This window comes from Cydia splendana, chromosome 1, assembly GCF_910591565.1.
Source record: "Cydia splendana chromosome 1, ilCydSple1.2, whole genome shotgun sequence".
NCBI lineage: Eukaryota > Metazoa > Arthropoda > Insecta > Lepidoptera > Tortricidae > Cydia > Cydia splendana.
The window spans coordinates 28,116,285-28,128,997 of record NC_085960.1 but is presented as its reverse complement, the minus strand read 5'-3'; the positions used below and the strand labels follow the sequence as shown (position 1 = coordinate 28,128,997).

The 12,713-nt window shown below is 38.7% G+C and overlaps 1 protein-coding gene across 1 annotated transcript in view; it reads left to right on the top strand.

The window, feature by feature from the left end:
- LOC134797988 (facilitated trehalose transporter Tret1-like) overlaps positions 1-12,713 on the top strand; it is a 45,299-nt gene that overhangs the window by 25,768 nt on the left and 6,818 nt on the right. The window contains exon 6 of the mRNA XM_063770326.1: positions 7,393-7,568. Coding sequence (XP_063626396.1) covers positions 7,393-7,568 — 176 coding nt within the window. The remainder of the gene's footprint in view (positions 1-7,392; positions 7,569-12,713) is intronic.

The following is a 12,713-nucleotide window of genomic DNA, read 5'->3' as shown; positions in this document are numbered from 1 at the left end:
ACTAAATTTGGTACTGCGAATTTATACGAAAACGATACCAAACATGGCCTCGTAGCTTTACTGTTGTAGAAGTCGAAATAAAATTGAGAGCCCTAAATTCTTATTACTTGGCCAAACTTGTGTAGAAGGAAAAGGTAAAATAAAAGTCTTCGGAAGGAATATAAGACACAAATATATATATTTTTTTGCGTTACTATTTCAATCATCAAATATAAACATACCTTGATTATATTATTCTAGTGAGATCCTCATAGATAAACAAAAACATTCACTTAAAAAATTACAAGGTCGAAATGTCACGGAACTTGTGAGAGTAATATGTGAAAAATAAAAACTTTTATGACAAAAAAATCTGGACACAATTTAAGAATCACCCAATTGCGTCGAGGAATCATCTGTATTTTTGCTTGTTTCATTACCTCCTCGCTTCTTTTTTGTCCTTTGTATTCTGTAGCAATTTGTTAGATCTGAAAATAAAGATAACTTGCGTCGTCACGGATGTCGATTTATAGGTTTTAGGGAGTGCAGAATTCGAAAACGATGATAATTTTATAATCCAAGATGGCGGCTACGTATTTTGTCATAAAAGTCGTCATGAATATCGTTTTATAGGTTTTAGGAAGTGCCGATTTCGAAAATGATGACCAGTTTGGAATCCAAGATAACTGCCGTGCACTTTGTCATAAAAGTCGTCATGGATATCGTTTTATAGGTTATAGGGAGTGCAGAATTCGAAAATGATGACCATTTTGGATTCCAAGATGTCTGCCGTGCACTTTGTCATATGACCCGTCATGGATGTTGATTTATAGGTGTTAGGAAGAGTAGAATTCGAAAATGATGACCATGACCAACGTGCACGGCAGACATCGTAGATTCTAAAACGGTCATAATTTTCGAATTCTCCACTCCCTAATACCTATAAATCGAGATCCATGACGACTTTTATGACAAAGTGTACATCTTGGTTTCCAAAATGGTCATCATTTTCGAATTCTGCACACCCTAAAACCTATACATATAGTAGTTCGCCCCGAACTGTGAGCTCGCGGTTCGCCAAACAGATCAATTGAATGCAGTGCTACTTAGTCTGAGATGGGCATTTCGTAATTGATTCCTGATTCCACGATTACTTGAAATTACTTTGTAATCTGATTACCGATTCCTAGATTACTTTGTAATCTAACAATACCGAATTACTAAGTACAATTCCATTTGAGGAATCAGGAATCAATTTTTGAATACTACAATTACGAGTAATAGAAATCTATGTCGATTCTTCATTAGGTACAGGAATATATATTACTTGATTCCTTTCAGATTACATTTCGTACTACTACATAAGTACTATCAAAAGTACATTTCGATAGTAGATATAGATGTTGTTGACTTACTAGGATGCATCTACCGATACCTTATTTGAAACAGGTGTGCAGATTTCGTAATTGATGACCATGACCTATAAAACGACATCCATGACGACTTTTAACATAGTGCATGGCGGCCATCTTGGATTCCAAAATAGTTATTATTTTCGAAATCTGCGCTCCCTAAAACCTATAAAACGACAGCCATGACGACTTTTATGACATACTGCATGGCGGCCATTTTGGATTCCAAAATGGTCATCATTTTCGAAATCAGGGCCCCCTAAAACCTATAAAACGACACCCATGACAACTTTTATGACCTAGTGCATGGCCGCCATTTTGGATTCCAAAATGGTCATCATTTTCGAAATCTGCGCCCCCTGAAACCTATAAAACGACATCCATGACGACTTTTATGACATAGTGCATTGCCGCCATTTTGAAATCGAAAATGTTATCATTTTCGAAATCTGCGCCCCCCAAAACCTATAAAACGACACCCATGACGAATTTTATGACATAGTGCATGGCCGCCATTTTGGATTCCAAAATTGTCATCATTTTCGAAAGCGGGGCCCCCTGAAACCTATAAAACGACATTCATGACGACTTTTATGACATAGTGCATGGCCGCCATCTTGGAATCCAAAATGGTCATCATTTTCGAAATCTGCGCCCCCTAAAACCTATAAAACGACACCCACGACGACTTTTATGTCATAATGCATGGCCGCCATTTTGGAATCCAAAATGGTCATCATTTTCGAAATCTGCGCCCCCCAAAACCTATAAAACGTCACCCATGACGACTTTTATGACATATTAGTGCATGGCCGCCATTTTGGATTTCAAAATGGTCATCATTTTCTAAATCGGGGCCCCCTAAAACCTATAAAACGACATCCATGACGACTTTTATGACATAGTGCATGGCCGCCATCTTGGAATCCAAAATGGTCATCATTTTCGAAATCTGCGCCCCCTAAAACCTATAAAACGACACCCATGACGACTTTTATGGCATACTGCATGGCCGCCATTTTGGATTCCAAAATGGTCATCATTTTCAAAATTGGGGCCCCCTAACACGTATAAAACGACATCCATGACGACTTTTATGACACAGTGCATGGCCGCCATTTCGGATTCCAAAATGGTCATTATTTTCGAAATCGGCACTCCCTAAAACCTATAAATCGACACCCATCTCGACTTTTATGACAAAGTGTTTTGCTACCATCTGCATGCAAGACATTTCTATTATTTTTACGTACAAAAATGGCCCCCTGTCAACTTTCAATCGAGATTTAATCGATAATTTATTCGATTAATATTCAGATTAATTCAATTTCAATCTATGGTCGACTAAACTAATCGCGATTAAAATTTGAGAGTTAACTTTTTTTATTCCATTAATTAGTCGAATAAACAGTTAATCGATTAATGCCCATCTCTGACCACGGCATTTTTACACTTTGAGAATATCTGAAAACAAATCAACACAAGGAGCCATTTTGCAAATCCAGTAACATACCAATAACTTTGTTATTACTTTTGACAGCGCGTGTCATGTGTCAACACAGAGTCGACACAAAGTCGAAACATTGCGACTACTTTGTGACTGCAATATTTCTCAGCCTTAAACCATATTTATACATCATAATTAATAAGTTTCGTAGTATGTAAAGCGTTATTTCTGTTATTTAAGTATAGTATACGCATCGAAGTACTAAAAATGCTTCAAATAATATAGTTATGAACACAGGCACTGAGAAGTAAACAATTTCATTTCCGGCTAAACTAAAACAATGTGGTGGCGCGTTGATTATATTACACTTAGTTTATCAAATCACTCGAGCAGTTTAATTCCCCATAATAATTTAAGTCCTATTGTAATATAAATGCAAACAATATATAATTACGTCTTGTAATCCGTTTTAGAGATGGCGTATTAATGTCACTTCTTTTTATTTAACTATTTTTCCATCTGACAGTTTCCATTTGACAGGAACAAAATGAACGAATGAACGAATGATTTTGGCATAAAGTAGTCGCAAACTCGTAACAATGTGTGCACACGGCGACCACACTTTATGTCACTTTGTGTCATGTGTCGACCCTTCCCCATTTCTGGTAACTGTGTCGACACGGCGACGACTCTGCGACTGGAATTGTGACCGAAACAGATGTGTCTGGGTGGATTTCAAAATCCAGCGAAAACTTATGGTTCGGTCTTTATAAAAAAAACTAGTAGGTTGTGCGAGTTGCAACTTTTTTATATGTTTAAAGAACTATTATCTTCATGTTCCTTCAATTACCATCTCCAATAACTTAATAGTTTTTTTTATATAAAATGTTTTATGTGTCTAAAATCATCACCGTCGACCGGAAAAATCTGAACCTTTTTGTTTGCAGTGAAAATTATAGCATACCTATCGTACGATTGCGATTTTTCTTTTACTTATATCTTTTCCATGTTGTTGTTTAACACATGAAAAAATATGCAATAATTCCTTCACCGAGAAAGTACATTTAAAAATATTTAAAATTTTGTCACGAATATTCGTCAACACCGTCATGGTAATGTCAATGTGAGCTTATCTCAGTGTATGAACAACGAAATACCGCTAAAGGTCCTTGCCCTATTTTTCACTTTATTATAGAATGCCAAAAATGATTTCACTATAAAGTCACATCACTGAATCGTGAGAAATATTACGAACAAATTTGTAAAACGTAGTTTGTCACAACAGAGCATCATCACCGTTATGCTTTGGTTTAAAAAAGTTACAAATGATATATTAGAAATAATTACTGAAATGAATGGCAAACTACATGAAGTTTATTGTGTAGCATAGACATTAACTACTATTATTCGTATTCTAGAAATAAAAACAAGAAACTCTCAAATCGTCATCACCATACCCATCATCACCGGGAAAAAATGACGACCGGTGATGATTTCATGTGTATGGTGATGACGGTTCTCAGAAACTTTTCTAGTTATTTTGCTATAATTCATTATGAAATTAAGCTGTATGTTTGAAAAACGTTCTCTATGTCTTCTAACACTATATAATGTCTACCTTATAAATGTAGAATAAATGTAGAAGAAGATATAACTATTTCTTTCACACTAGAGGTTGCTTAGTTTTTAATTAACATTTTGACTGAAGTAGGCAAAATTTAGGTCATTTAGAACTTAGAACATACAAATGTTTTTTTTTTATAATCTAATAATGTAAATCGTGCAACTTAGAGTCTGTAATTGCATGTTAGTCGTGTTAAAACAAAGTATTTAAACAAGCAACATATATTAAGTTTTAAGCGACCATAGGCTACGGTACTGGCTCACTATCGTGATGGCTTTATGTTTTTTGATAATATTATATTAATTGATGTATATAATTACAGCAATTAATAATTATACCATTGGGTAGTCACCGGACCCAATACCTAACATTTTGTAACTTATGACATGCATTACAAGTAGGGGTCTTGCAACTTATAAAACACTGATTATATATTAATATTTAGCTATTAAACAACATATATATGGATTTAAATCATTATAGCTATTTTTAAAGTTAATTAATAAAACAACAAAAATACAAACTTGTGCAATGAATCAAACTATAAAAAAAAAGTAATATATCATAAAAATTAAGCTCATTGGTAAGCCAGTAATTTTATAATATGACATAAATACCAAGTTATGCAGTAGATAAAAGAAGATGCGGGTTTAAACTGATAATAAGAGTACAATATTGTTAATATGATTTAACATTGAAAAAACCCAAAAAAATTAATGAATACATAAATTGCCTATATCGGAACATGAATTATTTAAAATTATACAATAAAAATACTTGTTATATATTTATTTATATGAATAAAATGTATTTTTTATAATTTTCTAAAAATAATTTATGTAGCTAGTCTTATGTTCAAAAACATGTTATTTGTAATGTTTATTAAAGTTCTAAAGTCTTACAATTAAAAAAAGTATTTGTTTTTTTAATACGTTTTTAATACATATGTAAATTAGTTCCCAAATCGTCATTACCGTACATGCAGTGTCATTACCGTCTATAAAAGAGTCATTACCATACCATGGTTGTCATCACCATCTTGCGTTTTTATTTTCCGAAAGCGATAACTTCAAATATAAGCCACAAATGATTGTATAAATACCATACATATCCTCAATATACAGCCCCCCATTACTTTACCCAGCTAGAATCGTGTTAAATTAAACATTTAAAAAATTCACAGATTTCGTGCCTCACACGACTATCGAGCACATTGGAAATGAATCTACGGAATTCGAAAAAATATTGTCGCTGAGCGACTTTTTCCTTATCCAGACGGATAAGGAAAAAGTTACAAAATAAAACTACAACGTTGAATGATAATTATTTTATTCTTAGACTAACCTCCCTCTCCCTCTCCCTCTCCCTCTCCCTCTCCCTCTCCCTCTCCCTCTCCCTCTCCCTCTCCCTCTCCCTCTCCCTCTCCCTCTCCCTCTCCCTCTCCCTCTCCCTCTCCCTCTCCCTCTCCCTCTCCCTCTCCCTCTCCCTCTCCCTCTCCCTCTCCCTCTCCCTCTCCCTCTCCCTCTCCCTCTCCCTCTCCCTCTCCCTCTCCCTCTCCCTCTCCCTCTCCCTCTCCCTCTCCCTCTCCCTCTCCCTCTCCCTCTCCCTCTCCCTCTCCCTCTCCCTCTCCCTCTCCCTCTCCCTCTCCCTCTCCCTCTCCCTCTCCCTCTCCCTCTCCCTCTCCCTCTCCCTCTCCCTCTCCCTCTCCCTCTCCCTCTCCCTCTCCCTCTCCCTCTCCCTCTCCCTCTCCCTCTCCCTCTCCCTCTCCCTCTCCCTCTCCCTCTCCCTCTCCCTCTCCCTCTCCCTCTCCCTCTCCCTCTCCCTCTCCCTCTCCCTCTCCCTCTCCCTCTCCCTCTCCCTCTCCCTCTCCCTCTCCCTCTCCCTCTCCCTCTCCCTCTCCCTCTCCCTCTCCCTCTCCCTCTCCCTCTCCCTCTCCCTCTCCCTCTCCCTCTCCCTCTCCCTCTCCCTCTCCCTCTCCCTCTCCCTCTCCCTCTCCCTCTCCCTCTCCCTCTCCCTCTCCCTCTCCCTCTCCCTCTCCCTCTCCCTCTCCCTCTCCCTCTCCCTCTCCCTCTCCCTCTCCCTCTCCCTCTCCCTCTCCCTCTCCCTCTATCTCTATTGCTCAAATTGTAGCTGACTAAATTGTCCACAGCCGTTTTTCTCAAATTTTTGATATCATTCTTCGTTTCCAAATTATCGAGCACCAAAATCAAAAATTCAGATAAAATTGAATTTTATTTTCACTATTTCGACCATAACTTTTTTTGTTTTTGACTTTCTCGAATAATTATTTTTGCACCTTACAGCTCTCGTGATTATGCGTCTTTTGCGCCTATTTTTTAATATCATATCTTCACAACTTTCCGAGATATAAGGGGATCGCACTTTTTCGTGAAATCGGACCGTATACTGGAGCGAACGAAAAGACATTTCCAATGTCAAAAATTAATTTTTTGTATGGTGAAATTTTTTGTGCTGAAATCCACCCGTCTACACCGCGTCGTAACGGCGACTGGAAATGGTTGTATGGGTAGCAAATATGTCAGTGTCACACTCATGTTACCAATATTTGTTTTATTGTGATTTTTTCGCAAATATATTAAAAAAGTCGTTTAATGTCTTAGAGAATATAACCAACGGAGACGCCATGTCTATAATTTTCGGTACAAAATAGTCGTAGTCGTTTTTTGCGGGGGAGGGGCACATCAAATGTATACGTAACGTAAACATAGCCATGTCAGATAAACGTCAGTCCATACATGTAAATGACATGTGGTTGACCATTGGCCGCCTATTTTCGACAGAGGGAACGCCTGTTAATGACCACTCCGTTTGGTTATATTCTCTAAGTTTAATGTACGTGTGAAAGTGTTATTATTTCCTTGTCCCGTGTCTTTTCGCCTACGGCTCACAATACTGGTGGTCAATTTCAGGAAGACGGGCGCGGAGGCACCGGAGGCGGCCCCGCCGAGCCTGTTCACGCGCAAGGTTTTCTTCTCGCCTTCAGTGATCAAGCCTCTCATCGTGGGCTTCTCGCTGCTCTTCTTCCAGCAGTTCAGTGGCATCGACGCCGTCATATTCTTCACTGTTGAAATTTTCCAAAGTGCAGGTTAGTTTCATGGATTTACGATGCTATTATTATAGCGGGTGGATACATACATAAATCGTGCAGACGTTTTAAATGGTTGAACAATCTGAATTAAAACAAAAATCAATTCAAAAACATAATTAAGATAAAGATAATTTCTTCTATTTTACTGGTAGACTGCGTACCTACATGTAGATTAATCGTACATTTATTATATTTAAAAAAACCACGCACGAAGGGTTCCGTACCATTACCTGGGTCATTCTCGCATTTCGTGCAAATCGGTATTATTTGCAATTTACCAAAAATGTGATGGTGTTTTCGAATATCTGTTAATGCAAGGTTGTAACATAGGACCTAAAGTATATTGGCCCGCCATGAACAATTCTAAAAAGGTGGTTATTTTCTTTATATTTACAATTAACCCCCACTATTTTCATTCCTCTCTGCATGTAACGCGTGAAGTTAAACTTTGACGTCCATTTGAACCTTAAGATACTAAAAATAGAAAACTTGTTGTTGGTTCAGTAAACAAGTAATTTAGTTATGTTTTATATCCTATAATATTATACGCTAAGAAATTAACAATAAAACTATACAGCTTTATAAGTGATGGTCCAAGCAATTTCTTCATTACCGACGCGAGAAATGGATTAGCTATATTTTGCTATATAGCAAGGGTATATAGCAATTCCCGCGGATACAACACATTGTTCGTCAGTCAGTTGGCCGCGTGCTACCACAGCGGTCGTCCGTATGTTGCTTTTGACGAAAATACCTACGTTCTCTCGTGTCGGGAAGGAGTGTGGTTCAGATAAATCGTCATCGCCATCTAGTGATATATACAGTAAGTACCAATTGTACAATATTAAAATTATACCTAATTGATGTGTTTTAGGGTTGCCTTTCGTGTGGCTTATTCTGCGAAATCAAGGTCTGATATCAACCGACCTAGGCGACGAAAACTTCCAAAACTTCATTCATATCTGTTTCATTCATTTCTTTTCCTTCCAATTTTGCCAGGGAAGGTAATGAACGAATTTAGAAGGTAATGATAATGTATTTGAGGCAGTGCATTTAATGGAAAGAGGGTTAAGTTATTATAAATAGAATGTTGGTATAAGCATTTAAAACTGTAAATTGTAATAATATATAGGGGAGCCCAACTGGTGATTTTTTGGATTTAACTAGAGCGCAGTAGATTAATATAATCTGGCGCTCTACATATAATACCAGACCGCACTCAAGGACTGTGCTGAGAAATTTGACACGTTACTAAGAGACTAAGTGAGTTGGAATCATCTGATACCTGTCGACGATAAGGTAGAGAACGGGGCAAATGTTTGGAATAAAGGGCAGAAACTACAGAAATATAAACACAGGCCGATAAGCAATAATAGTGCCTCCGCCGTCAAAAGCGACAATTCCCAATCCGTGCGTGATAAATCTCAGAAAACTGATACCAGCAGTAAAAAGCGGTGTAAAATCCCTCTCAGGGCGGTGGACCATCGCAAGTTCATCCATCTGTGGAATATAGCTTGAGGATCGGAGGACATACGGGCATATCTGCTGTTATTCATGGTGCACTGTCGATGAACTTAAGCTCAAAGGGGACTCCAAGACTTTCAAAATAGGAGTACCCTCGACAATGTATGAATCCTGTTTATTTACAACTATGTAGCCCGATAATCGTGGTCATTTCGTAAATCCAACGTCAATGGGAGTCAGACAAAAACCAACCAGTAATACTTAGTTCGGAATCCTGATTTGAAACCTTCACTGGATCTAATTTACCAAAATGTAAGGGGTCTTAACACCAAAGTAAGTTTTTCGTGCTTCTATGCTGTTGGTCCAGACTACTTAGGTACCTGCATAAGGGGTCTTAACACCAAAGTAAGTTTTTCGGGCTTCTATGCTGTTGATCCAGACTACTTAGGTACCTGCATATATCTTAAAGGGGTGTTTAGAGCATTTGAATGGTCCAATACACTCCATGCTTAATCTGGTACCTACTCTCCACAAGTACATATCCTCACCATTGGAAGATTTCACGGATAAGACCGATCCCAAAGTCAAGGTATTCTTTTCTTTCAGTTTCAGCAACGCTGTTTGAGTCCATACTCCATGGCACGTTGTCGAAAGAACTGAAACCATTATTCCTGTGCAACACTCAGCATGGTTTCAGAGCGAAACGGTCTGTGAAAACTAACCTGACCTTGGTTGACACCATCTCAGAGCATCTGGATATGGGTATCCTGATAGACGTCCTGTATTATGATTTCCGAAAAGCCTTCAATCGTGTGGGTAACGATGTACTCCTACACAAACTAGACGCTATTGGGTTCAATCCACATTTGCTTAACATTTTTGCCAGTTATCTGCGTGATCAACCGCAGTACGCAACGACCAGCATGGCCACTTCGTACCAGATCCGTACCATACTCGTTCTGGTGACAGCCAAGGTTCAATCTTGGGGTCTTTCCTATTTGGAATAATGGTCAATGACCTGCCCTCGGTTATCCATAACGCTCGTTGTCTACTCTACGCCAACGATCTTAAATTGGTATATTGAGTTGAGAAGGAGGAGGATTGTAAGTTGCTGCAGGAGGATGTTTCATCTCTGTTCCAATGGAGTCGGGATAACAAACTGACTTTCAATGCGGCTAAGTCTCAAGTGTGTAGTTTTAATCAAGCCCTATTTCCTACACATGCTCAATTTTTTCTTGGACCTGAGCCAATAGACTCTTAGATCAATAGACTCTTGTAATAACAAGAGTCGTCTCAGTAAAGGATCTTGCGGTCATATTCGATACGCGGCTAACATTTCACGACCATATCAAAGCACTTGGTACTGTAGCTTCAGTAGATTAGGCTTTGTCACTCGCAACGTCAGAGAATTCCGTGACCCTTGCCCCATAAAAGTTTTTTACAATGTTCTGGTCAGAAGCAAGTTGGAGGCGTCAGCATTAGCCTGGATCCCTTACGAGTCAACGTACATTCTACTATTGGAAAAGGTCCAAAGGAATTTCCTTAGGGTGTATTACCAAAAAATATTTATTTTAGGAACCATGGGCTTCATTTCTTTGGAGGTGACGCACAACTTAAGCCTACTACTTTTAGCTTGTTGGGCTTTTCGTGGAGACTCTGGCTGCCTTGAACTTGTAGAGAGGCTTGTAAGACTTTTTGTACCGGACATTAGAAATATAACCCTTAGGCTTCTCCTGGTGCATCTCCTGTTGACTCATGAGTGCTTGAGATTTTGCGAGTTTATGGAGCTACGGTGGATGGATTGGCAGTCGAGTGTATTTGGATGTTAATTTTAAATTAAAGTATGTAGTTTCTCAGTGTGTTGGTGACAAGACTGATGTAGTGCTGTGTGATCATTAAATAAATAAACAATACGAAATACGTCTTCAATCACGTAAATTGTGCTTGACAATCGCTACAAGCTAGGTGGTAAATCATAAGTCGCGATTGTCAAGCCGGAGTATTTGTTAAGTCGGCTTGATCGTCTGCACAGCGCTTAAGACACGTGATTTTAATGTTGTTCATTATATTAATGGTGTTAATTTTCGTTAACTAAAGTTTTTTTATTGCGATTTCATAAGTTTGTTTCATTACCCTCCACTGATAAAATTACCATCCATGCCCATTTCATTACCAGCGCGCAGTTCATTACCACCTGTCTTATTAAATGAAAAGGAATAAGGTTACGAAGGTGCCTTTAGCATAAAAGTGTCTATAAATGAATCCACAATGCATGAAAACCCAAAAATTTACCATTTAAAAGAAAATTTACAAATCGAGAGAACATCACCGATTTGCACGAAATGAGAGAACGACCCACCTACGCAAAAAACGCCAAAAAAATCTCAATTGAAATTGTGAAAATTTCAATTACGCAAAAAACGCCGAAAATATCTCAAGTGAAATTGTGAAAAATGTGAAAATTTCAATTGTCTGGCTATTACGGTTCATGAGATACAGCCTGGTGACAGACAGACGGACAGTGGAGTCTTAGTAATAGGGTCCCGTTTTTACCCTTTGGGTACGGAACCCTAAAAAGGAAAAGAAGTCAACTAAGAACATAATTATGTCTACGGTAGACCGTAATAAGTACCTATATTATATTTATTTCGAAAGAAATTATGACAAAAATCCCAAAATATCCTTACAAAAATATACCCATTGCTGTTCAACTCTAGACATCATTCGGCGGTTCGAGGTCGTCATTATAATTTGTACTACTGCTCCAGCTACCCTCCAGTACCTACATCGTGAAGGCCTTGACGGTTGACTGGATATCGACGTCTCTAATTACCGTATAGTACGCTACGCGTTTATTCTTATAATAATAATTGCTCGTTGACATCACCATCCCCCATGATGAGAATCTCGTGAAGGCCGAGAAGGACAAGTCCAGTAAGTACCTAGACTTGGCTCACGAGATAACTCCATGTGGGATGTTGATTCGACGATCATTGTCCCGATAGTCGTTTCAGTGAACGGTCTAATAGCGAAGAGTCTCAACCAACATCTTGAGAGACTCTCGCTAGGTGGTTGGATCAAGGGTCAGATGCAGAAGGCGGTGATCTTGGGCACGGCGCGGATAGTCCGCCGGTTCCTCTCTCTGCAGCCCTGACCACCGGTAGCTTGGGCCTTGCCCCGTTGCTGGCGGCATCCTAGGTTAGGTTTTTTATAATGTGTTTATATGTATTTTTTATCGTGTTGTAAGTGTTTTTATCATTGACGTATATATCTCAGGACTGGCCTTACGGGGAATAAGAATGGGGGCAGTACAGCGGTGTGACATCGCTACAACGCGATTGGTTGATGAGTTCGCATCACGCACGCGATTGGTAGATGAGTTCGCATCACGCGCGTGATTGGTCGCAACTAGTTGCGTTAGACTGCACGATTAGCTCGAATTCGTGAGTGACACCGCTGAACTAGTACCATTTTTAGTGCCCGTAAGGCTAGTCCATAGATATAATACGTCAATGGTTTTTATATTTTACTTTTATATTCATATTATAAATAACCTAACTTAAGACCAAAAATAAATAAAGAGAGTGATAATAATAATAAAGTCCTTTTTTTACAAGTCCAGCAAGTACCTAGACTTAGCTCATGAGATTACAGCCATGTGGGATGTTGACTCGACGA